Below are 27,471 nucleotides of genomic sequence, written 5' to 3'. Positions count from 1 at the left end.
GACAATCTCCGCCGCGAGAGACACTCTCCACGGGCCCCGTCTACCGTTCACTGGGAGAGACACTCTCCGCTGCGAGAGACACTCTTCATGGCCCCTAGGTTCAAGCATGTTTGCGGTACTTACCAAATAAATTAGTGGCTGCAATCCACGACTGTATCCGCCTCTCCGAGCGTCTGTAAGCAATCCAGCGTTCCTGGTGTGTGGCTGAAGAGGTGAGGGACTCCCTCCTCTCAAACGGAAAAGAAGAGCAAAAAATAGAGTTAGAACATTAACATCTAAATTTAACATAGGTTGAACTTGATGGACGTACATCTTTTTTCAACCTCATCTACTATGTAACATACCCATCATACAGGTATGAGAGATGAGAAAGAGAGAAGAGGAGACAAAGAGAGAGAAGAGGAGACAAAGAGAGAGAAGAGGAGAGAAGACGAGACAAACAGAGAGAAGAGGAGACAAAGAGAGAGAAGAGGAGACAGAGAGAGAAGAGAGAAGAGGAGACAAAGAGAGAGAAGAGGAGAGAAGAGGAGACAAATAGAGAGAAGAGGAGACAAATAGAGAGAAGAGGAGACAAAGAGAGGGAAGAGAGAAGAGGAGACAAAGAGAGAGAAGAGAGAAGAGGAGACAAAGAGAGAGAAAAGAGAAGAGGAGACAAAGAGAGAGAAGAGGAGAGAAAGAAGAGGGAGAGAGAGGGAGAGAAAGAAGAGGGAGAGGAAAGGGAGATGGGGCGAGGGGGAGAAAGGGAAGGGAGAGGAGGAGAAGGAGAGGAGGAGAAGGAGAGGAGGCGAAGGAGAGGAGGAGAAGGAGAGGAAGAGAAGGAGAGGAAGAGAAGGAGAGGAAGAGAAGGAGAGGAAGAGAAGGAGAGGAAGAGAAAGAGAAGGAGAGAGGAGGGAGAGGAGAAGGAGGCAAGAAGGAGAGGGAGAGAGGGGGAGAAAGGGAAGGGAGAGGGGGCGAGGAAGAAAGGGAAGGGAGAGAGAGAGAGGGAGAAGAGGAGAGGGAGAGGAGGAGGGAGAGAGGAGTAAGAGGAGGGGAGAGGGGGAGAAAGGGGAGGGAGAGAGGGGGAAAAGAGGAGGAGGAGGGAGAGGGGGACGAGGGAGGGAGAGGGGGCGAGGGAGGGAGAGGGGGCGAGGGGGAGAAAGGGGGCAAGGAGGAGAGGGGGCAAGGAGGAGAGGGGGCAAGGAGGAGAGGGAGAGGGGGCGAGGAGGAGAGGGAGAGGGGGCGAGGAGGAGAGGTAGAGGGGGCGAGGAGGAGAGTTAGAGGGAGCAAGGAGGAGAGGGGGCAAGGAGGAGAGGGAGAGGGGATGAGGGGGAGAAAGGGAAGGGAGAGGGGGCAAGGAGGAGAGGGGGCAAGGAGGAGAGGGAGAGGGTGTGAGGAGGAGTGGGAGAGGGGGCGAGGAGGAGAGGGAGAGGTGGCGAGGAGGAGAGGGAGAGGGGGCGAGGAGGAGAGGGAGAGGGGATGAGGGGGAGAAAGGGAAGGGGGAGGGGGCAAGGAGGAGAGGGGGCGAGGAGGAGAGGGAGAGGGGGCGAGGAGGAGAGGGGGCGAGGAGGAGAGGGCAAGGAGGAGAGGGAGAGGGCAAGGAGGAGAGGGAAAGGGCGAGGAGGAGAGGGAAGGAGGAGAGGGCGAGGAGAAGGAGAGGAGGAGAGGGCGAGGACTGGGAGAGGACGAGGTCTGGGAGAGGGCGAGGACTGAGAGAGGGCAAAGACTGGGAGAGGGAGAGGAGGAGAGGGAGAGGGCAAGGAGGAGAGGGCGAGTAGGAGAAAGGGAAGGGAGAAGGGGCAAGGAGGAGAGGGAGAGGGGGCAAGGAGGAGAGGGGGTAAGGAGAGGGAGAGGGGGCAATGAGGAGAGGGAGAGGGGGCAAGGAGGAGAGGGAGAGGGGGCAAGGAGGAGAGGGAGAGAGGGCAAGGAGGAGAGGGAGAGAGGGCGAGGGGGAGAGGGCGGAGGAGAGGGCGAGGAGGAGAAAGCGAAGGGAGAGGAGGGCAAGAAGGAGAGGGAGAGGCGGGCAAGGAGGAGAGGGAGAGGGGGGAGAGGGAGAGGAGGGCGAGGGAGAGGGGGGAGAGGGAGAGGAGAGCGAGGAGGGAGAGAATAAAGTACATAAGAGTTTATTGCAGCAAGACCAACATTGATGATGGGGGGGGAAGCTGCTAGCCAATTCATAACACACTGCCCCACAGATTGGGCACACTTTCCCCACAGATTGGGAACACTTTCCCCACAAATTGGGCACAATTGCCCCACAGATTGGGCACACTTGCCCCCTTCACACCTCCCCCCCTCCCTCTGCGCACCGCCAGAATTTTTCCGTTGCCCGTTCCCATCCTCCGGCCCACGCAGGCACCCGAGGGGGACGATCAACACGTGGGGCGCGGGGTAGTCACTGCTCGCCGAGCCCGTGGACCGGACGGGGGGAGAACCCGCCCGCCAGACCTGGCTCCGCTCTCCACCTATCGGGGATAAGGCCGCGCGCCTGGGCAGAAGCAGGGAGTTCCCCAACATCAACCTCGCACTGTCCCCATGCGCATGCGAGCCATCCGCGCTCCCGCCAACCATGCTCCCCCCCACACCTACCTCCAGCCTGGGCAGCAGCAGGCAGAGGGGGGGAAAGCGCCAAACATCCCCACTCCCACCTCCCTTCTCCCACCTCCCTGTCCGCGCGGCCCGGCATATTCTACTAGAAGAAACCCAACCCCCTGAAATTCAAAAAATACTCACCGGCCGGGCTGCCGCATCCTCGCCGCCACCGCGCCTACTATACAAAACAAATGGGACCAGGGAGAAAAACCGGGACATTGCCGGGACGGACAGGCAGCCGGGACAGCACAGAAAAAAACGGTACTGTCCCGGCAAACCCGGGACGCCTGGTCACCCTAATTAATACCAAAAAATTAAAAAGCCTCGAGAAACGCACACTCACAAGGATGGTGTTAATAAGCACCTTTAATGATAATATCTCATGGTGGAATGATGGTACTGTAGGTACATCCGGTCATGAAGCGATCATCAGCATCAATTGGCAGTCACCTGTGATCATCCCTGGGTACTCGCAACAGTCAAGAATGGTGCTGGGGCTGGTTGCCAGGGAGCAGGGCCGTCTTAACAGCAATGTGGGCCCCCGGGAAAAGCAGCGCACTGGGCCCGGCAAAATTTCTCTCGCGAATGCAGACATGCCAACTCTCCGCAACAAGTCGTCATTTTTCTCCTTCTACCGAGTTAGCGGGAGATTTGAATTTTGAGGCGGGTGATCGGAAAATTAGTGTTAAATTCTGGTCTGTGTATACAGTACGGTTGCCAGGTGGCTTGTCCAAAAATACTGGACACAATACTAGACCCCCACAGTCCCCGAATACATATAAAAAATACCCCCACCTCCCCAATACATTTTTAAAATACCCCCACCTCCCCAATACATTTTTAAAATACCCCCACCTCCACAATACATTTTTAAAATACCCCCACCTCCCCAATACATTTTTAAAATACCCCCACCTCCCCAATACATTTTAAAAATACCCCCACCTACCCAATACATTTTTAAAATACCCCCACTTCCCCAATACATTTAAAAAATACCCCCATCTCCCCAATACATTTAAAAAATACCCCCACCTCCCCAATACATTTAAAAAATACCCCCACCTCCCCAATACATTTAAAAATACCTTCACCTCCCCAATACATATAAAATATACCCCCCCATTATCACCACAGCTCATCTTGGCCCCCCATCATCATCTCCTCAGCTCATTCTGGCCCCCATCATCTCACCTCACTCTGGCCCCCCATCCCCTGGCTCCCCCATCACCTCACCTCACCCTGGCTCCCCATCCCCCTGGCTCCCCCATCACCTCACCTCACCCTGGCTCCTCCATCCCCCATCCCCCTTGCTCCACCATCACCTCACCTCACCCTGGCTCCCCCATCCCTCTGGCTCCCCCATCACCTCACCCTGGCTCCCCCATCCCCATCACCTCACCCTGGCTCCCCCATCCCCATCACCTCACCCTGGCTGACCATCCCTCTGGCTCCCCCATCACCTCACCCTGGCTCCCCCATCCCTCTGGCTCCCCCATTACCTCACCCTGGCTCCCCCATCCCTCTGGCTCCCCCATTACCTCACCCTGGCTCCCCCATCCCCATCACCTCACCCTGGCTCCCCCATCCCTCTGGCTCCCCCATCACCTCACCCTGGCTCCCACATGCCCCTGGCTCCCCCATCCCAATGGCTCCCCCATCACCTCACCCTGGCTCCCCCATCATCTCACCCTGGCTCCCCCATCATCTCACCCTGGCTCCCCCATCACCTCCCAAATCATGTCCTTAGCTTATTGCCAGGAAGGACACAGACTACTCTGGGCCGCCGGGGTGTGGGCTCCGCCCCCGCTCTCCTCTGATTGGCTCTCCGCTCCTCCAATCAGGGACAGGCTGCACAGACATTCACACAGTGCTCCTGCTCAGCCACCATCCATCCCCGCCCCCAGTCTCAGCACTTCCAGCCGCGCCTGCCCTCGTGCTTGCGCTGCGAGCCCTAGCATGGGGCCCCTATTCTCGTGGGGCCCCCGGGCAACTGCCAGCGTGCCAATAGGTTAAGACGGCCCTGCCAGGGAGAGATAGTATCTCTTCCCACAGAGTGAAGACAGGCTGAATAATTCCATCAGACTCACACAAACGCTAGCGTGGTGATGTAGCACCCAAAAGGGGGCAGTCCCGATGCGTTTCATCATGAGTCATGTGACTTCCTCAGGGGTATAGGAGACTTAATTTGTGAAGTCCTTAAATAGTATCTGCTAACCAATAATAACAACGTGTGATAATTGATAGCAAGTGCAAATACAGGTAGTCCTCGCTATCCAATGTTTCACTTTACAACGAATGGCATATCCAACGCTTTACAATGCAACCCTATGGGCCATTTTTCGATGCCGGAATGCGTTATCCAACGCTCACCTCCACTGATTAACATGGGACTCAATTTACAACAGTTTCACTATCCAATGCTACTTCCAGAACATATTCTGTTGGATAACCGAGGACTGCCTGTACATCACTTTTTTTCTTTAAAAGTACCTGTGACTTCCGTGGCTTTACACATCAATCTAGCCAAAGAAATTTAAAAATTGATAGCTATCAACTTGAATTTTAATTGACAACCCTCGGCCATTATATATCTAGGCGTACAGATTACAAATAAGTATAGGACACTGTATAGGGTGAATTATCCTAAACTATTGCAAACTCTGTAGGGAGATATTAGAAAATGGTCTACCTATGGCATTTCTTGGATTGGCAAATTATATTGTATTAAAATTAACTTGCTCCCTCGAATTCGGTATCTTTTTCCAACCCTACCAGTGCCGGTGGTGCTTAAGGTCATTCACTCTCTTCAGTCTCTGATTTCCAAATTCATATGGAATTGTAAAAGACCGAGAGTCTAGAGTAGGATCATGAGAAGACCAACACTAGCGGGGGTGAGTGGGTGGGGGGGGGGGGGGCTGGCGGTACCTTGCTTATTGCCATATTACAAGGCAGCCCAATTATGTCAAATTTTGCAGTGGCACACGAACCCTAGCTGTAAGAGGTGGGTAGAGTTGGAGGGAGGGATCTGCGTGCCTTTGGAACTACAGAATTTTATGTAGTTGCCTAAAAGGATTCTTAAGTCCATACGTGAACCACTCTCCTCAATGGCCAACTTGCTATCAGTATGGGAGGCTTCTAAATTTAGATGCTCATTGACCACTAAACACTCATTACTGACCCTACTATTTGATAATCCTGACTTTGCTCCGGACCTGACTAGCAAGGATTTTGTAGTTTGGAACCAGAAAGGGTTCAGTAGACTTAAGGATCTGGACGGTACGAATAATATTACAACCTTTGAACAAATTAAGTTAGTTCAAGAGTCCAAGAAATCTGGGTGCAAATTTCATAGAGGGGACCTTCAGCCTGATATTCCTGGATGACAGCCAGACCTTGTCGCCAGGTTGGAGATCCAGAGCCGGTCTGCGATAGCGATCTGTCTGTGTCTTCTGCCTATTGACCGTTATCTTGATGTTGACCTGGATTCTTTTCCAAAGGTTTTGTAATTCCCTGATTCTGTCATCGGCCGCTGAGACCCCGGAGGAAGGTAGAGCGAGAAGAAGAGTTGACGGGTTGAACCCGTAATTCACAAAGAACGGAGATTCCAGTCGTCTTGAGAGTCAGGGCGACGTGCTCCCTCAATGTATAACAAATTTTTGTGGTCAGTTAGGATGGTCATAGGGTCTTCAATACCTTACAAAAGATGTCTCCATTCTTCGAGAGCTAATTTCATGGTCAGGAGTTCACGATTCCCAATATCGTAGTTGCATTCGTCCAGAGAATTTTTATTTTTTTAAAGAAAGCGCAAGGATGAAACCTGGACAGGGGATTCTTTCTCTGGGACAGGACAATACCAACACCAACATCAGAGGCATCAACTTTAAGAGTAAAGGGAAGTTTGGGATCAGGATGGGTAAGAACAAGGGCGGACACGAATGCCTTCTTGAGAAGTGCAAAAGACTGAAGTGCGGAAGTGGGCCATGAAGCATGAAGCTCCTTTCTTGGTTAATGCCCTGAGCGTAGCCACTAAAGAAGAAAAGTTCTGGTTACACCTGCGATAATAATTTGAGAATCCAAGAAATCGCTGCACTGCTTCAAGTGTGGTGGGTTGAGACCAATCCAGTACTGCCTTGACCTTGGCAGGATCCATGGTGATGCCAGTGTCAGAAATTATATATCCAAGAAAAATAGTAGAAGTTTGATGAAAATTACATTTCTCGAGTTTGGCAAAAAGTCTGTTCTCTCTTAAGCGAAGGAGCACTTGTTTCACATGATTAACGTGTTCCAGTTCAGATTTAGAAAAGATTCGGATGTCATCGAGATAGATGATTACAAAGGAGTTGAGAAGATCCCTAATAACTTAATTGACGAAATCTTGAACCACGGCTGGGGCGTTGCACAGACCAAAAGGCAAGACCAGGTACTCATAATGTCCATCTCTGGTGTTGAAAGAAGTTTTCCATTCGTCACCCTGACGGATCCTGACAAGATTGTAGGCACCTCGTAAATCTAATCTAGAGAAAATATTAGCTCCTGTAATCGATCAAAAAGTTCAGAAATGAGGGGAAGAGGATAACGATTTTTCACGGTAATATTGTTGAGTCCCCGGTAGTCTATGCAAGGGCGTAAGGCTCTGTCCTTCTTTTTCATGAAGAAGAATCCAGCGCCTGCAGGAGAGGTGGACTTACGTATAAATCCCTTCTCTAAATTCTCTGCAATATATTCTTTCATTGCCTTGGTTTCGGGCATAGACAATGGGTAAGAGGTTCCCCTGGGGGGCGTAGTACCTGGAAGCAGATCAATGGGGCAATCGAACAGGCGGTGTGGAGGAAGAACCTCAGATTTGACCACGTCCCGGAACTCGGCATACTCCTCTGGCAATTGTACCCTTTCCTTTTCCTCAGAAACGGTGGTACCACCAATACTACTTGATTCAATGATGCAGTTCTTATTGCAGAAAGAGCTCCATTGAATGGGTTCTTTGTTAAGCCAGTCCACCCGGGGGTTATGAATCTGTAACCAGGGAAGGCCAAGGATCACGCTGATGGTTGGTGTGTGAATAACATTGAGTTGAATATTTTCCAAGTGATTATCCTCAATTATGAGATGAAGTACCTCCGTCTCCAGTGAGATAAAAGCCGGCTAAAGAGGTCTTCCGTCAATGGATTCAAGAGCATTGGGACTTCTTCTACGCCTGATAGGAACCAGATGACGTTCTGCGAATGCTTAATCTATGAAGTTTCCCCCCGAACCTGAATCGATGAAAGCAAGCGTAGAGACTTGGAAGCCCTCCCCAAAGAGAGTGATAGGGAGAAGAATGCAAGAGAAAGCGTTCCCAATGAGACTCCCCCGGCTCTCATGGGAACTTTGCGTTTCCAGACTTTGGGGACAGAAGTAAGCAAAATGTCGAGATGTACCGCAGTACAGACATAAACCGACATTCTTGCGTCGTTGCTTCTCGGATTTGGAAAGACTGGTACCCTCCAATTGCATTCAGAAGTATCCGGGAGCGGAATCTCAGATTGGCTCACCTGACCGGGAGTCATCTGGGATGGAGTGACACGATGATGAACCCTCTCTGATCTCCTTTCCTGAAGACGATGATCCACCTTGATGCAAACGGTGATTAGTTCTTCCAAATCGGTGTGGCGATCATAGGTTGCCAGCTCATCCTTCAAGGCTTCGGATAACCCCTGCCAAAAGGCCGCGGACAGGGCTTCATCGTTCCAATCTGTCTCTGCAGCTATAGTCCTAAATTCAAGTGCGAATCTAGCGACAGGGCGATTCCGTTGGGAGACATGAAATAGTGCAGAAGCACCTTACGGCCGGGTGTATCAAACACTTTCCGGAACTCCGTGGTGAAGGCTCCGATGTCTTGTGTAAGGTCAGATCTCCGTTCTCAGATGGGAGAGGCCCAGGCAAGAGTGTTATCTATAAGAAGTGAGACAATATACGCCACCTTCGCGCGGGGAGATGTGAAACGAGACGGATTCATTTCGAATTTTAAAAAGCACTGGTTAAGAAATCCCCAGCATTCGTGGGGATCACCCCCATAGCGGTTAGGGGTAGGTAACCGGGGTTCTTGAGAGATGTGTGAGGAGGACATAGTGGCAGACTCAGAAACAGCGGGAGCAAGAGAGGAGTGAGGCTCTTGGAGAGTACAGGTGAGAGACCTGAAGTTCTCCTGAAGGGAGCGCATGCTTTGATCACTAGCCACTAATTTTTCTTCAATACTGGACACATACAGTAGCTTGCATGTGTGCTCAGGACTCTTCCTACCTCAGCGGGGTCTAAATTTGCATGGCTGAGCATACTGTAACACGTAGCTCACCACAAACGAAGTGCGACCGCGGTGCTGAGGTAGGGTATTGAGTAACGCCAACCCACAGATTGGTCGCCTAGAATTTAGATTGGTCGTGCAAGCCAGGTCAGGAGTACAGATGTGAGAGTAGTAGAGGGTACTTGCCGGATCAGGATTGGAGAGTAGCGGATCATCGGGTACGTAGCCAAGTTCAGGATTGGAGAGTAGCAGATCATCGGGTACGTAGCCAAGTTCAGGATTGGAGAGCATCGGATCGTCAGGGTGTGTAGCCAGGTCCAGGAGTAGAGAGATGCGGAGTCCAAGGTATGTAGCAGGGTCAGGCAGCGGCAGGATCAACAGGCAAGGCAAGGCAGGAGATACAGGAACACAATGTAGCAAGGCACAGCGTCACACAAGACTATGCTCAGCAATGGGTATCTGGAGACAGAGGGTATATAAAGGGAGATTCTCCAATGGGGAGCCAGGGCGGAACCTGGAAACCGAATCCTATAGGCTGCTGGTGCACACAGGTGTGCCCTATGATGCAGCCTGATCAGGAATGGAGGCGGGACTGAGCGTGCCAACCCGTGCGCGCCACTGAGGTCAGGGGGAGGAGACCGGAGTGCAAGTCACTCCCACGCCAGTCCTGTCCGTCACCAGGATGGGGCGGAGACTAGGGTGTGAGTCAGAGGGGAGGCTGGACGAGCTCACTCGCCGCGCGTCGCAGTAGGGGGCGGAGACAAAGGGACGGGCAGGCCGCGCAAGATCAATGCCCGCGGGTAACGGGACCGCAAGACTGCCTGTCCTGAGTGTCCGTGGTAATTAGATGGCAACTGCGCATTTTCGTGTCATATGCTTCACCAGGGGGCTGTCTAACAGGCACGCTAAAAAGCCAAATATAGTGGCTAGTAAAGTGATATGACATGATGAGTAGTTAACACTACAAAAAGGGCGCGAGGTGAACAACAGACACATAGCAATAAGTCATTTATAAATGTCCTTTTTCTTACCCAATCCCTCGCTGCGTTCCTTTCTTGTTTTTACTACTGAAGTTTGTCCCGTCGATCACGGGCGGTTCTGAAGCTAAAGAGGGATTTACACTGATTGTCAAGAACTTTGGGGTCCTGGATTCAGTGCGTGGGGTTTTGTGCTCAGCAGTTATATAGAGCAATAGGAGGAGTTATAGGGAGAAGTTATATAGGGCTATAGGAGGAGTTATAGGGAGCGGTTATATGGGGCAATAGGAGGAGTTATAGGGAGCGGTTATATGGGGCAATAGGAGGAGTTATAGGGAGCAGTTATATGGGGCAATAGCAGGAGTTATAGGGAGCGGTTATATGGAACAATAGGAGGAATTATGGGAATCATTTACATCGGACAATAGGAGTAGTTCCAGGAAGCGGTTTCATGGAGTAATAGGAGTATTGTATGTATGTCTTTATTTATATAGCGCCATAAATGTACATAGCGCTTCACAGTAGTAATACATATCATATAAATAACAAATAATATAAATAACAGATCATGGGAGTAAGTGCTTCAGACATACTGTAAAAGTAACATTAAGGAAGGACTCCCTGCTCCGAGGAGCTTACAATCTAATTGGTAGGTAGGGAGAACGTACAGAGACAGTAGGAGGGAATACTAGTAAGTGCGTCTGCAGGGGGCAAAGCTTTATGTGTCATGTGTCCATGATTATCCAGTGCTACTCAAATGCTTCTTTAAGTGATAGGGAGCGGTTATATGGAGTAATAGGAGGAGTTATAAGGAGCGGTTATATGGGGCAATAGGAGGAGTTAAAGGGAGCGGTTATATAGAGCAATAGGAGGAGTTATAGGGAGCAGTTATATGGGGCAATAGGAGGAGTTATAGGAAGGGGTTATATATAGAGCTACAGGAGGAGTTAGAGACCGGTTATTTGGTTTGACAGCAGGATTTATAGGGAAGGGTTTTTGGAGCAATAGAAGGAGTTATATGGAGCGGTTATATGGAGTAATGGGAGGAGTTATAGGGAGCGGTTATATGGAGTAATGGGAGGAGCTATAGGGAGCGGTTATATGGAGTAATGGGAGGAGTTATAGGGAGCGGTTATATGAGGCAATAAAGTTAGGCACTGTAATGTATAAGAAACTGAATGAGAAAGTATCTGGGCAAGTTTTGTGAATCATGTGTAAAATCCAGAAGCTAAAACTGACATACCAAGTCATGCCCAGAATCCTCAGCTGCAGCTTAATCACCGTGTTACACATGACAATGCAAATTTATCCTGGAAATTCAGCTCGTTACATGCATAAAGAAAGCAGAGTTTTGACCTGTGCAAATCCTTCCGTTTCCAGCAGATGGCGATAAGAGCACAGATTTAGGGGCAGCTCTACTTCTAATAACTGTGTTTCATACAGTACAACTTGTTTTCCCCAATGGGACCCAAAGTGCTTCACAGTTACAATATAGTGCTGTACAGTAAATAGAATGTTACCGGCACAGTCAGCTGTGATCCGGACCACACTCATCTTTCGGCACCACAAGACCTATTTCAGGCACATATTTAACACATTACATAAATTATGATTAACGCATTCAAATATCACAGACTCCTATAAAATTATTATGCAAAGCCCCCTGACAACGTGTGGACCACAAGTCCAAAGTGACCTAATGCCAGTGACATGTACAGTATAATGGATACACACAAAGACAATACCGCAATCAGGACAGCCGTGTGAATACTCAGATATCTAATGCCAAACAATACTCCCCGAAAATATAAAGTGGGATTGGCGGTGCTAAGGGTCACAAACCAATATAGGACACACAAAGACACAAAGAAAACCCTATAATAAGCACTCAGATATATCTGCAAAAATATCAACACGAGATACATAAAATAGTCCAAAAATAACCAAATGTCTATTAACTACACATCTAGACACCAACAAAAGTTACAAATAATAACACATGAAAAACAGGCAGACAAAAGAAAAACCTCCTGACAGGAAGATGATAAAGTGTCGGATCAAACAATAATGCGGATGGCATTAAACATACTGATGGGGGCACATAGGGGAAAGGGGGAGCGACCCTGAATGTACGGAGACTCTCGGGACAAGGTCCCGAGAGAAACCAATGACCGGCCGGTCACAATAACCAAGGGTGACAATATCCCAAATACACACAAAATATCCCTGTTCCAATATTACTAGACACATACACACCTCCAGGTAAATTTGTAGAAACCAAACAGAAAAACGAATCCCTATATATGTGGAAGTCCGAACGCAAGGGGTAAAGCCGCCTTGCAGGGGATAACTGTGATGCCCAACTAGCCTGCGGTGTATGAGCCCGGTGTGCAATGTACATAACAGTATTATGAGCTGACAGCTGCAGCAGAAACATTGATAAGATCCGAGCTCACCAAGGCAAGGAAGGTAATATATGTGAGTCTGATAAGAATACATAGCTACCAAACGTAGCCACCAATACGTAGCTTAGTATTCACATAGCCACTGCAGCAATGGATGTGTAATGGGTTAAAGGGTCAGTCCAATGTAGGAGCAAAGTGACCCAATGACAGTGATATGTTTAGTGATAATGTCAGTTCCATGGGGTACAAGGTCAGTCACACATATAAACTAAGTGACCTAATGACAGTAACATGTTAAATGTGTTAAAGGGTCAGTTGTTCAATATACAAGCAAAAGTGTCCTAATGACAGTGACATGTTTAATGGGTGAAGGGTCACAGTCGACATACAAAGAGCAGATATATGAGGAAATAAATGTAATGCAAGGTACTCAGAGGAGGAAATATAGGGACAGGGAAATGCCAGGTGCACAACTCCTCCCTTCCTAACAGCCACCTGCACAGTATATATAACCTGTATTCACAGTGAAACACACATCCTGCACTGAGGAGCTGTGAACATTGGTCCAGAGCAAAGAGAAGTAAAGAAGAGACGGGTGCTTTATACACAACCTTGGATGGAACACAGTGGTAAGTGTTAAGTATGGTGGTGGAAGTAATGTTACATAGTAGCTGTGCTCTGGTTTTGTAAATTAAAAACGAGTGCATAAGATTCACCTGTTTTGCTCACAGTATATTTTTCCTGTATAACTAAATACTTACAAAATAATAATTATAGATCATTTGCCAGTGGCAGTATTTATAATTCAGTTTTTCAATGGATACGCTTAATACTGTACATACAGTACAAAGACACTACTTTTATAAAACACAAGGCTTACAGTATATACTACGAATACATATATACTTATATTTTGTAAATTAAATGTAGTGGTGTTGTGGGTTAGGTAATATAATAGTGTACCTGGATCAACATCCTTCCCATGTTTACTTATTTGGTATATCCTTTTTTTGAACAAATCTATTGTATCTGCCATCACAGCCTCCATGGGTAATGAATCCCACATTGTAACTGCCCTTACTATAAAGTTTACTTACTGATATTTTATTTAGTTAATTAACTTTATTCATTTATTTTTATTTTCAGATATTACCATTTTTTTTTGCATATGGTACATTAATTAATTGGAGGAATTGACCAGTACCCTTGAAAATAATACAGTTCCGCCTTCATACCGAATATTCGAGTGAGCCATGGAGGGATTTACTGCTGTGATTTACAGCGAACCTGCCGTCCTCGGACTTCTTGCGAACGCAATCAGCGCTTTCCTTGTGTGTTTGCAGAACTTTTCTTTATTCAGCACTTCCGTCATTCCTGGAGGAGTGGAGAATATCCTTGCTGGTGAGACACAAATGATAGAATCTATTTAAATAAAATGACAATAGCTACAGTATATATATATATGTACAGTCACATACAGTATAGGAGCAAAGGGGGAGATGCATTAAGCGCTGATGTGAGGTACTGCTCCCCGATCCAGCATCATCTGTCATTCAAGTCAATGGCAGCTAATGCTGGATGGAAGTTCGATAACTTGCATCAGCAAATTAGTGAATCAAGGCCAAAGGTCCTCATGGTGACAGTGACAAGTTTAGGGCCAGTCCCATGTAGGACCAAAGTGACCTAATGACAGTGATGTGTTTAATGGGTTAACGGGTCTGTCCCACGTGGGATCAAAGTGTCCTATAGACAGTGACAGTTTATTGGGTTAAAGGGTCCATCCCATGTACAGTAGGACCACAATGACCTAACCACAGTGATGTGTTTAATGGGTTAAAGGTTCTGCCCCACAAGGAGAGATGTGACCTAACAACAGTAATATGATAAAGGGGTTAAAGAGTCAGTCCCATGTACGACTGGGTGTGTGGATAATTTGTTTTACATGGGAGTGACCCTATACAGTATATGAACAGAGAGTTAGCACTTCTGAACCTGGGCTACGATGAGGTGCACATAAGAAAGTTGTATAGTCCAGTGGAACAAAAACCAGCAAACTCAATATACAGTATGTGAAGAAAACCAAACTTATTGGAGATCGATGTGTCAGTCTTGTCTAGTATCTTGATAGAGATGTAAACTTTTAGCCATAATTTGGATCCATTGTAAATTTCTACTCTAGTCCAACATTTCACGCATTTGTCTTAGTTCGATAAAAGTCGCCTCTATATTTAAACATTTTTGAATTCCGTGATTCAAAAACTTGACTAAGCCAAAATATTAATTAGCCTAATAATGTGTGCTCATTTGCATGTAATTTCCCAGAATCCCTAGCTGCAATGGAAGCATTATTTTCTAAGGGATAATGGTGAAAAGCAGGTACCAGACCTGTCTGAGACATGTGACTGTGCTCACAAGGGATATTTTTATTTGCTGTGTCTTTATTAGGCAAAACTTACACTAAGCAAAAGTGAAATTCGCTTAAAAGTGAACAAAAAAGTTTGCTTCGTTGAACTAAAAAAAGTTGCGGCAAGAAGACAGCAAAATGGCTGAAATGACGCGTTCACGTGTTTTGAATAACAAAAGGTTTGAAAAACATTTTGCAGATTTTCAAAAGAAATAGAGAGGTTGGTCTACAAGTTTGCAGGCTGAACTTTGACACATTTGTACATCACTTCATCTTGATAAAGTTCTGGCCTTATTTTCTTCACATTTATTGACACATTTATTGTGTCCTAATTGCAGATTTATCTGGTGTGATTATGGATATTAAGTGTGCGATTTTAAGACTCATGACACACTGTAACTGGAGTTCATCTAGTCACTGGCACACACTTGCGCTCAGTTTTGGTTTTTAAATCGTACATTTTTTTGTGTGTAGTTCAATTTCATTAAAATGTATTTATTGTGTTTAATCAGTAGAGGAGCGTGCATCAATAGGGTACCATTTTCTCCTGTGTATAGCATATACAGTGTATCCCCCTGATTGCACCCTTTCTGTTGTACTAACTCCAGTTCCACTATACAGTGTATATACTGTATATATACTGTATATATAGTTTGTTATATGTTACTAAGATCATCCTCCCTCTCTCAGGCATTCACCTGATCTTGATTGGCGGACTAACGCAGCTTGTTGCCGGCTTCCTCTCCTTTCGCAAGAACGACCACCTGAGCGGGACGTCCTTCATCGCATTCTCCGCCTTGTGGAGCAGCTATGGAGCCACCCGCATCCTTGTGGGAGCTGACTCAGCCGCGAGCAACAGCTTTGTCAGTGAGAGCGCGGTGGCAGGCCTAGTGTCGTATATCTTCATCGCTCTTCTCTTGTCTTTTTGCTCCGCCACTGTCAATTACATCATGCCCTTCGTGTTCGGGGCGATTACTCTGACTCTTGTCTTCGAGGCTGTGGGACTGTTTGCCCGCTGGGCCCTTGTGGTCGCAGGAGTGCTGGAGTTAATCATAGTCGTGTGCGGACTTTACGGAGCGACAGCTCTGATGTTAAAGGGGATCACTCAGAGGTATGTTCTCCCTGGATTTGGCAATTCGCTGTTCAACGTCCTGCTTCTAGGATCTGCTAACCGCAGTTCTTCCTCTGCTGCTGGAGAAGAGAAGAAGAAAAATACTAAATACGCTGAGCCCATGGCACTGGGTAACATGTGTGATACCATCTCCCCTTTCATTATGGCCTTCTACTGCTTTGGGTACATGAAAATCTTTTATGTGGGTGCAATATGGATCAGCATCAACGTACTTTCTCAGTTCATCTCCAGCTACTATTGTTATCTCAGAGACGATATTTACCACGCCACTAAGTTCGCATTCCACGGCATCTTTTGGCTGGTGATATCCTGGGGGGAGTTTATCTTAACATTTATTCTGACATCCACAAATGTAGAGAAAAGCAGAGAGTCCTTGGTCGGGGACTGGTTCTTCCTGGCGGGCGCTTGTCTTTTTTGCTTCCTGTCGCTGAATAAGGACATGCTAGAAATAATCCACAATATTTCATTCGTCTTAATGACAATATCCACAATCCAGCAGATCCCACGTTCGGGCTCTTATATATTCTTCGGGGTTACCTGCAGTATATTCACGGTGATTTCCCTGTACACAACGTTTGCCGGCCTTATTAACTCAATCGCTGAGAAGTTGCTAATACCTGTAGGTAACATCGTTATGTCAAGTGCCAAGTTACAGGACATACTGCTGAGAGGCAGGTGCTGTCTGCGAAAATCCGAGTTAATTGTCACTGAGAATCTCACCTCCCTGCCGTCTGATCCCCTCTTCTACATCTGCAACGGCCTGGCATCGATTGCTGCTATCCAGAGTTCCTTTAACGATCCCATTCAAGCTTATATATCCATCCCTTGGGTTCTGGTTCCTGGCACTATTATTCAGCTGTATATCTGTAGGATTGATGTTCAAGGAGGTAGAAGATTTGGCTCAATTTTGCCGTTCTGCTACTCGGCTATCTGGGCAACTTGGGTCTGGCTACGTTTTGCAGGTAATATTGCTTTTAAATTGTGCAATTATTCCCCCCCCCCCTCTGTGCCTCCCACATGACTACAAAAATGAGCTCAATGTCAGTTACATCATAATTCCAACCCTTTTGTCCTAGCAGTTTTTGATTTGTTTTTACGTTGTATACATATCTAGGCCCAAAGCCTGCAGTAGAGTGTTCACACGGCACCTTCTGATGTTAATTCTGATGAGCTCCACTTCCCAACTAGCACAGAGCTCTGTTCCATGACAGACTTAATAGGGTGTTATCAGATAAACTGTCTCCGAGATCCATTGATAACATTTCAAGATAAAATTATTAGTGTGTGTTCAAATTATTTGTTTAACTAAATAATAGCAGTGATTGAAATAGTTCAAGAAATAATGTGTGTGTGTGTGTAATATTTTTTTCTCTTGAAAAAATAAAATAATCTCACAAAAATGCATATTAGATACAGCATATACATATATATATATATATATATATATATATATATATATATATATATATATATATATACATTTTTGTTGGTACTTTGAGCATTCATTTTACATTTTTAATTATTTTATAATTATAAATACACAAAAATCAAAACCCTTAGTATTATGTGTGCGTCTGTATTATTAATTGTGCAAAGTGGATTACTACTGGGAAACTAACCTCAAATATACAACAGTAAACAGAGAAGTTCCAAAGCACCAAAATATAATTTTATATTTTGTATATTTTATTTTATTATTTTGTATAATAAAATAATGAATATATTTATTTTAGAAAATGTATCGACATGAATACACTTATAATAGCCTTTTCCCTCCTGAATAAATTACATTAGTACACAAAGTAAGTATATATATATATATATATATATATATATATATATATATATATATATATATAATATTTTTATAGAAATGTATATTTTATTTAGTTTTATTTTATATTTGAAATATAACATTATATGTATTCTGGGCACTGCCGCTAAATGAATAACATACTGTATGATGTTCTCCAGTGTAATATTAAACTTAACATCTGATCATTCTTTTTTCTAGGTCCTTCACTTGCGATTGATGCAATTAATGACGGGGGATTCACAGTCGGAGCCATTGCTTTCCTGATAATTAACATATTTTTGATCGTCTTAGGTATGTCACGGGAGGTAAACCAAAAGGGGTTTGACTTTGGGAGTGGAGGAGACTATTCTTACAGTAGTTAGAGTGTCAAGTGCTAAATACTGTATAACCCCTCAAACACACTTTGAAACAACACATGGAGAGAGACCTGTGCACAAAAAAATGGGCAGAGCTGAGACACCTGGGAAATATGCTAATCAGATATGCAAATAACTCCTATTAGAATATTTCCCAGTAATCTCATGTATATCCGCGGCATTGCATCCGTATTTATTTATATCCATCCCACGAATAAACACCATAGTCACAACGAATTTGAATGTTGGTGAATCATTTGCCCATCTCTAATTGGGAGCGGTCATACTGTAGGATCTATTTATTACAAGATACCAAGGGACAAAATGTCATCTTCCTACTCCCTCTAAGTACTAATATCATATTTTATTTGTTCAGTGTTAAATTCAATCATTTCCTATATTCTCTTTACAGCTACACACTCGAACGTGATCCTTTTCCTTTTGACCCTTGCGATGGAGGCTGTAATAGTCTGTTTCCTTCTCTTTACATTGGAAAGTCTCCCCCTCCCTCTTGAAAGTAAGTATGGAATACCCCTAATAGAAGTCACGGGGTTAGTACTTCTGAGTACCAAAGTGTATTAATGGAAGTGACATGTTTAAGGGGGTCATTCCATCCTAGGACCAAAGTGTATTAATGGAAGTGACATGTTTAAGGGGGTCATTTCATCCTAGGACCAAAGTGTACTAATAGCAGTAACATGCCTAAGGAGGTCATTCCATCCTAGGACCAAAATATACTAATGGTAGTAATTTGCTAGGGGTCACAACTGGGTGATTGATACTTTGTTTACCCAAATTTGACACCTGCATGTATACGTAATTTTAAATAATTATTTAAATTCAGTTTATAAATGTGATGAGCCGAGACTTGGGCGGGGTTTGATTTCCTCGGGCTGCTCCCTTTTATGTGATGTCACTGTGTGTTCAACAAAAGTTCTCCCAGGGAAAGCCCCCTCTCTCCCCAGTTATCTTTATTGACTTTCTGAAAAGGACAAGGTCCACGCTAATATGAGTCAAGAGTTTTTTATTCGGAAACTCTTACCCATGTAAAGGCCGCCAGGTGGCTCCTAGGCGGGAGGGACCCTTTAACCCATTAAACATGCCACTGTCATAGGTCACTTTGCTCCTACCTGGGACTGACTCTTTAACCCATTAAACACGTTACTCTCATTATCATATTGATCCTGCACGTGACTGACCCTTTAAGTAGAAACGTAGGAGGGGTTTTATTTATTCTGGATCCTCCCTTTCATGTGATGTCACTGTCTGTAGAACAGGTCCTTCCCTATGTAAATTGCCCACCCCAAGTGTATCTGGCCCTTCATTTTCAGACAAACCCAAACTGCCATATTGTTGATTTTAACAAGATCCAAAATGTTTAAGATAGATAATGACGCCTCTAAACTGTCTGCAAACTGTTCTTTGTGAGCTATTAATATCTGAAGGATAACACCAATAACTCCCATTTTTCTCCTTCCAGTTGTTGTGCTGTCTATCTTCAGCATCCTCTGTCTCTACGGATTTTTTGCTTCTCTTGCAAACTGCTTATTCAACAAGGATCTGATTCCAATGGGACATGCCTTCTTTAAAGTAATAATATATTTATTTTATTGTTTATATTATTTTTTTTCTGATATATTTTCGGACTTACTTTTATTATATATATATATATATACACCCACACACACACACCATATTGGCCCGAATATAGTATGGCCTCGCACATAATATGACCCTAAAGTTTTGAAGGTGTCCTACATGAAAAATTAAATGTTTTAGGCTGCTCATATAATACGAGTAGTTTTCAGAAGGACATTTTTAGGAAAAAAACATAGCACTATATTCAGGCCAATACGGTCATTTGTTTTGTGGTCCTTATACGGTTGACTCTATATACATTAATAGCTTATATACACCTGTTTAAATTGACTGCTCCTCTGATTTTGACTGCTCCTCTGATTTTGACTGCTCCTCTGATTTTGACTCCTCTTCTGATAGAAACAGAAGCCAGAGAAGAAGGATGAAGTATCCAGCCTGTGTATTTTACCCCAGTCGCACCGTACGAGCAGTTTAAGAACAATTGCTAATTTGCTGGAGAGCGGAGGCGTGTGCGGAATTCCTACGGACACAGTCTATGCTCTGGCTGCTTCCTGCAAACACCCAGATGCCATCAAGAGAATTTACTCCATCAAGGTGAAAAGCCGTATTATTTGTAACTGGAGATTCCACTGTATTAAGGGAGCCAATTAGATTGTTACATTGTCTACAAAGGGTTGTTTTTTGGGGGAGGCTACAGGAGCAGCTATGGGAGCAGATATAGGAGCAATTAGGGGATGAATTTATGGAGCTTTTATAGGAGTAGTTAGGCGAGGCGTTATAGTAAATGGTTATGGGGGCAGTCAGGGGAGGAGTTGTAATGAGATTTTTTAGGAGCAGTTAGGGGAGCAGTTATAGGAGCAGTTATAGTTGGAGTTAAAGGGAGACGTTATAGGAACACTTATGGGAGCAATGGGATTTCACCTGTAACTATCACTAGATTAGGAACTGATCCTCTTTCTCTCATCACTTCACAGGAACGCCCTTCAGAGAAGCCCGTCTGCATCTGCATTTCTAACCTAGAGCAGCTGAGGGAGATTGATCCTCCATTCAGCCCCCTGCTGTGGAGGTTCATGGAGTCTGTGTATCCTGGGGGGATCAGCTGCATTGTACGGAAAGGAGAGTGGCTCAAAAAACTGGGTAACGGTCCCTTAATTTATTATCTATGTATATATATACACACACACACACACACACACACACACACACACATATATATATATATAAATATAAACAGTGTACATAAACTATATACAGTATACTTTTTTTGCCATAGCAGCTACTAATATCCTTTATAGGCTTGGATTTTGAAGGATTTTATTCTTTTCTGTTCACTTTTATTGTATTTTTTATCTGTACTGAAACACTCCTCCTTACTGCTGCGGCACAGTTTATTCGAGCATTTGCCCGTTCTGTGCCGCAGCAGTAGCCTGGCGCGCGCCCGAGTGTGACGGGCGCGCGCCGAAGCAGCGGAAGAGCGCCCTCCGATCGGGGCGCTCTCCCTACCGCTGCCGGGTCCGCCGGGTCCCCCGGAACCCCCTGCCGCTGTCCCGCGATCGCGGGACACCAGGGCTCCCTCGGGGAGCCCCTGGACACGCGTGCAGGGGGCGCACGCTCCCGATGAAGCGTGACCGCGCGTCTATGACGCGCGGCACGCCGAGGGGCGACCACTAGCAAGCCGGGAGATTTCCCGGCTTGCGGTACCGACCACACTTCAATAAAGTGTGTCGGTAGTGTATGTGTGTCTTTGTATACTACACATTGCATACATCATCATTATAATAGAGGTGTACTATACTTATTGTAGTGTTCCCTGATTCACTACTAATCCCCCATCTGAGCATCTGTTGTTTTTGTTCTACCGGAATTTCATATATATATTTAGCATAGGTTGAACTTGATGGACGTATGTCTTTTTTCAACCTCATCTACTACTGTATGTAACTATATAATATCAATTTATGTCTATCCTGTCTCTCTATGGGGGTTAGTCATTAATCTGTAATATTGGTAATCGGAGCACATGGAAATTCCAAATGATACTGATAGACAGACAAACAGACACATAGATATATGTAAGGGCCTTTTACATCAGTACTGTATGTATTATCTGACATGTATTATCCCTCTTGTACTACATGGTGAAATATGTGTGCTCAGTGTGTCCTGCACACAGCCGGGATCTGTCACTCAATCCCTTTCCCGTCTGTTTTAGGTGTGGGACCAGCGTACGAGCAAGTCGGGACTCAGGACTCAATCATGATAAGAGTCCCCGATCACTCCGTCACTGCTCATCTCACCGACATGACCGGTCCCTTAGCAATCACATCCGCCAATCCCAGTGGAGAAATTGACAGCACCCACCATGACATGGTTATAACGTAAGTGATATGCAGTATAGATACTTCAATATTACAAATGTCACTGCCATTAGTACACTTTGGTCCTAGGAGGAACTGACCCTTTAAACATGTCACTGCCAAGAGTACGCTTTGTTCCTAGAAAGGATCGATCCCTTAAGCATGTCACTGCTATTATTACGCTTTGTTCCCAGAAAGGACTGACCCCTAAAACATGTCCCTGCCATTAGTACACCAGTCCTAAAATGTTTATATGTACATAATTCCGTGTCTCTCTCTCTCTCAGGCGTCTGAGTCACAAGCTGGACGGGGTTCTGTGTGACGGAGATTCCAATGAGCTTGTGGGGTCCACAGTTGTAAATTGCACCAAAATAGATGAAGGTGAGTAATATATGAGTAATAAATACCTTATAAAACAGGGAAACTCCCTTATTTGTTAGTGTGATGGCATTAGGAATTACACTACTTTTTTTCATTTCAAAGCAGGAGAACCTCTTTATCTATTTAAAAACCATGGATAGTACTACTTTTTATTTATACACTGGGGAGTACCAGTAGTTTTACGACGAACCCGAGGAGGGTCTGACCCCTTAAACATGTCACTGCCATTAGTACACTTTGGTTCTGGAGACCCCTTAAACATGACACTGTGATTAGTACCATCTGGTCCTAGATGGGACTAACCCCTTAAACATGACACTGCGATTTGTGCCATCTGGTCTTACAAGGGACTGACATTTTAAGCCAATACAAATTTTGAACAAAGAAAATTATCATTCAGAATGTGCTTTATCAATGAATTAATAATATGGTTTGTAATTGCTTTATAGGCTCCATCACAATACTGAGGGAAGGTTGTGTGCCAGCTGTGAAGGTCATGCAGCTGTTTGAACAAGCAAAGAACACACAGGATCTCCTGTAGCAATATGAACATGTTCTTACTGTATATTGCAAGTATTTTAAAAATGACCGTTTGCATGTGAACCTGACAGATACGACGAGCCCTGCAGGCAGGACTCAGGAAACTGGAATTGTATAATAACAAGAGGAACAAGCAATTTTTTTTTGTATTTCAATAGCCAAATAATTTATTTGTTTATTTATTTATTTGTTTATTTATTATTGTATAATTATAAACTCTTTGAATTATATATCAATCGTTTTCTTGTACATTCATTTATGTTCAGTAGCCAAAGGTTTTCAAATTACTACAGTAATTCACTATAAAATCACTTTTTTTTTTAAAATACAGTATTGTATGTCAACAGCCTCATATACTGATTTGCTGTGACATGGAAATGACCTTATAGCCCATTAAACAAGTCACTGTCATTAGGTCACTTTGGTCCTATGTTGGACTGATCCTTAACCCATTCAACATGTCACTGTCATTATGTCATTTTGGGACTGATTTTTAGCCAACCCTGTATACAGTAAATGAATACCATAAAATTCCTGTGAATTCACGCCCCAAAATAAAAACTGTGACTTGCATAAGGGGATTGTCCACTACCTCCCATGACCAACCACTGAACACACAACAACCAGAGTTGGAAGAATGGGGCCATCGCTTCTATTTAAACCTGAGTACAACACAAATGATGAAACATCACAAAGCCAGATTTGTCATCACACGTTTTGAACCACAGAGAGGTTAACCACAAAGGACTCACAGCAGTGAGATTCTGGGTTTGTGGACACAAATATGGCACTTTAATGGAAAAATGCAGATTTTTATCAGTGAGACTCCATTGAAGTCTACAAAACGCTGATGCTAAAAATCAGTGAGACTGACACAAATCAGTGGCAGTGACAGATAATCAATGTGAGTTGACAAATCTAATCCGCAGGTTGTGACCAACGCTACAGTCACAGAGCTTGACGACAGAATAAGACCACTTGAACTTCTTACGCTGCCCATTACCTATTTGTTCCCAAACCTCTGACTCTGTTAGATCCATATTTAGGATCTAGCCTTAGATCTCTTCCAAGGATCTTTTAATCTTTCAATATATATATACACACACAAAACAAAAGATTGCAGCACCAATTATTAAATGTAGATTAAATAGGATAGAACAATCAATATTAGGGACAAATATAATCCCTGCTATAATAATTATAGATAGTGCCAATTACAAATAACATATAAAACCAGGAAAGATGGGACAGGATGGAGAAATGAACACAATTGGAAAAAAAAGGAGGGGGGGGGGAGGAATGCAGCCGAAAAATAAAATAAAAAACCTTGAAAATAACAATAAAGACACTGGAACTCCCAAGCCGCCATCCGCAGGATCAACCACCTTCCTCAATACTTCTAAAAGACAAAAAGGGACAGCGCGGGCTCCATAGTGTAAAGGGTTTCCGGTTTTAATGTCACAAGCTAAAATCAGGTCACTTACAACAAGTCCGTCGTGCGTCTTCCGGGATGGGGCTCCAAATCTCGTGGCTGGGAACGTGTGTCTCCTCCTGTTTCACAGCCGGGTATCTCCAGTGTTGTGCGTCCACACACAGGTCCCCCGGCTACAGCAATAACGGCTTAGGCTGCGGTCCCAGTAACAGCCTGTGCGCACGGCGCGGCGTGCACTGTGCGTGTGAGCACCGCCCCTCAATGGGGCTGGGCCCAGTACGCACCGTCACGCAGAAGGTGCAGCCGCGCCGTGCGGCAGGGTTTTTCCCAACTCAATCAAATTGAGTTTACTCCTAGCGACGGAGGTGTGGCCACGCCCCCACCGGCGGTTCACCCAATGAGGGCGAACCAGCCGCGTGACGTAATGGCCACGCCCCGCAAATCCCGGACCACTACCCCCTCCCGTCGCAAGCTCCCCTCTACCTCACAGACCGCAGATCGCAGTTAGCGCTGTGCACGCGAAGCCGCCCCCCCCCCCCCCGCCGGGCGCGCGTGTCACAGATATTACTGGGACCGCAGCCTTAGTGTGCCTACTGCGTGGTTTACTTACACCCCCCTAACAAACTGAGACGACACAGTTTTGTGGAAGTAAAAATGGTCACAGCTTTATTGTTTTAACAATACCTGCAAATAACTGTCAGCCATAATCTTAGTCCTTTGTCATCCCTATTCTCGGTATCTTCCGGCGGGGGAGCCCTCCTCCACCCGCCCTAATCTACCGTCCACCAGGAGAGACACTCTCCGCCGCGAGAGACACTCTCCACGGCCCCCGTCTACCGTTCACTGGGAGAGACAATCTCCGCCGCGAGAGACACTCTCCACGGCCCCCGTCTACCGTTCACTGGGAGAGACAATCTCCGCCGCGAGAGACACTCTCCACGGCCCCCGTCTACCGTTCACTGGGAGAGACACTCTCCGCTGCGAGAGACACTCTTCATGGCCCCTAGGTTCAAGCATGTTTGCGGTACTTACCAAATAAATTAGTGGCTGCAATCCACGACTGTATCCGCCTCTCCGAGCGTCTGTAAGCAATCCAGCGTTCCTGGTGTGTGGCTGAAGAGGTGAGGGACTCCCTCCTCTCAAACGGAAAAGAAGAGCAAAAAATAGAGTTAGAACATTAACATCTAAATTTAACATAGGTTGAACTTGATGGACGTACATCTTTTTTCAACCTCATCTACTATGTAACATACCCATCATACAGGTATGAGAGATGAGAAAGAGAGAAGAGGAGACAAAGAGAGAGAAGAGGAGACAAAGAGAGAGAAGAGGAGAGAAGACGAGACAAACAGAGAGAAGAGGAGACAAAGAGAGAGAAGAGGAGACAGAGAGAGAAGAGAGAAGAGGAGACAAAGAGAGAGAAGAGGAGAGAAGAGGAGACAAAGAGAGAGAAGAGGAGACAAAGAGAGAGAAGAGGAGACAAAGAGAGGGAAGAGAGAAGAGGAGACAAAGAGAGAGAAGAGAGAAGAGGAGACAAAGAGAGAGAAAAGAGAAGAGGAGACAAAGAGAGAGAAGAGGAGAGAAAGAAGAGGGAGAGAGAGGGAGAGAAAGAAGAGGGAGAGGAAAGGGAGATGGGGCGAGGGGGAGAAAGGGAAGGGAGAGGAGGAGAAGGAGAGGAGGAGAAGGAGAGGAGGCGAAGGAGAGGAGGAGAAGGAGAGGAAGAGAAGGAGAGGAAGAGAAGGAGAGGAAGAGAAGGAGAGGAAGAGAAGGAGAGGAAGAGAAAGAGAAGGAGAGAGGAGGGAGAGGAGAAGGAGGCAAGAAGGAGAGGGAGAGAGGGGGAGAAAGGGAAGGGAGAGGGGGCGAGGAAGAAAGGGAAGGGAGAGAGAGGGAGAAGAGGAGAGGGAGAGGAGGAGGGAGAGAGGAGTAAGAGGAGGGGAGAGGGGGAGAAAGGGGAGGGAGAGAGGGGGAAAAGAGGAGGAGGAGGGAGAGGGGGCGAGGGAGGGAGAGGGGGCGAGGGAGGGAGAGGGGGCGAGGGGGAGAAAGGGGGCAAGGAGGAGAGGGGGCAAGGAGGAGAGGGGGCAAGGAGGAGAGGGGGCAAGGAGGAGAGGGAGAGGGGGCGAGGAGGAGAGGGAGAGGGGGCGAGGAGGAGAGGTAGAGAGGGCGAGGAGGAGAGTTAGAGGGAGCAAGGAGGAGAGGGGGCAAGGAGGAGAGGGAGAGGGGATGAGGGGGAGAAAGGGAAGGGAGAGGGGGCAAGGAGGAGAGGGGGCAAGGAGGAGAGGGAGAGGGTGTGAGGAGGAGTGGGAGAGGGGGCGAGGAGGAGAGGGAGAGGTGGCGAGGAGGAGAGGGAGAGGGGGCGAGGAGGAGAGGGAGAGGGGATGAGGGGGAGAAAGGGAAGGGAGAGGGGGCAAGGAGGAGAGGGGGCGAGGAGGAGAGGGAGAGGGGGCGAGGAGGAGAGGGGGCGAGGAGGAGAGGGCAAGGAGGAGAGGGAGAGGGCAAGGAGGAGAGGGAAAGGGCGAGGAGGAGAGGGAAGGAGGAGAGGGCGAGGAGAAGGAGAGGAGGAGAGGGCGAGGACTGGGAGAGGGCGAGGTCTGGGAGAGGGCGAGGACTGAGAGAGGGCAAAGACTGGGAGAGGGAGAGGAGGAGAGGGAGAGGGCAAGGAGGAGAGAGCGAGTAGGAGAAAGGGAAGGGAGAAGGGGCAAGGAGGAGAGGGAGAGGGGGCAAGGAGGAGAGGGGGTAAGGAGGAGAGGGAGAGGGGGCAATGAGGAGAGGGAGAGGGGGCAAGGAGGAGAGGGAGAGGGGGCAAGGAGGAGAGGGAGAGAGGGCAAGGAGGAGAGGGAGAGAGGGCGAGGGGGAGAGGGCGGAGGAGAGGGCGAGGAGGAGAAAGCGAAGGGAGAGGAGGGCAAGAAGGAGAGGGAGAGGCGGGCAAGGAGGAGAGGGAGAGGGGGGAGAGGGAGAGGAGGGCGAGGGAGAGGGGGGAGAGGGAGAGGAGGGCGAGGAGGGAGAGAATAAAGTACATAAGAGTTTATTGCAGCAAGACCAACATTGATGATGGGGGGGAAGCTGCTAGCCAATTCATAGCACACTGCCCCACAGATTGGGCACACTTTCCCCACAGATTGGGAACACTTTCCCCACAAATTGGGCACAATTGCCCCACAGATTGGGCACACTTGCCCCCTTCACACCTCCCCCCCTCCCTCTGCGCACCGCCAGAATTTTTC

The 27,471-nt window shown here is 46.4% G+C and overlaps 1 protein-coding gene across 1 annotated transcript; it reads left to right on the top strand.

Annotated features, from left to right (window-relative positions):
• Positions 1-12,769: 12,769 nt before the first annotated feature.
• On the top strand, positions 12,770-22,974 carry LOC142486221 (uncharacterized). Its single transcript, XM_075584859.1, has 11 exons — positions 12,770-12,862; positions 13,380-13,634; positions 15,328-16,731; positions 17,784-17,876; positions 18,354-18,458; positions 19,422-19,531; positions 19,940-20,134; positions 20,515-20,677; positions 21,753-21,918; positions 22,184-22,278; positions 22,728-22,974. The coding sequence occupies exons 2-11, from the start codon at positions 13,487-13,489 to the stop codon at positions 22,817-22,819; spliced, it is 2,571 nt and encodes an 856-aa protein (XP_075440974.1). The 5' UTR covers positions 12,770-12,862; positions 13,380-13,486; the 3' UTR covers positions 22,820-22,974.
• Positions 22,975-27,471: the final 4,497 nt, after the last annotated feature.

Source organism: Ascaphus truei, unplaced genomic scaffold (assembly GCF_040206685.1).
Source record: "Ascaphus truei isolate aAscTru1 unplaced genomic scaffold, aAscTru1.hap1 HAP1_SCAFFOLD_790, whole genome shotgun sequence".
In the NCBI taxonomy this organism is placed as follows: domain Eukaryota; kingdom Metazoa; phylum Chordata; class Amphibia; order Anura; family Ascaphidae; genus Ascaphus; species Ascaphus truei.
Note: the sequence above shows the minus strand (reverse complement) of the source record. Positions and strands in the feature narration are given on the sequence as shown.

Excerpts from the sequence above, each read along its gene's own strand:
- LOC142486221 (XM_075584859.1), top strand. The coding sequence starts at position 13,487 with ATGGAGGGATTTACTGCTGTGATTTACAGCGAACCTGCCGTCCTCGGA. Across the intron at positions 19,532-19,939 it reads TGGGACATGCCTTCTTTAAA|AAACAGAAGCCAGAGAAGAA; the intron begins GTAATAATATAT and ends CTCTTCTGATAG. Across the intron at positions 20,135-20,514 it reads AGAGAATTTACTCCATCAAG|GAACGCCCTTCAGAGAAGCC; the intron begins GTGAAAAGCCGT and ends ATCACTTCACAG.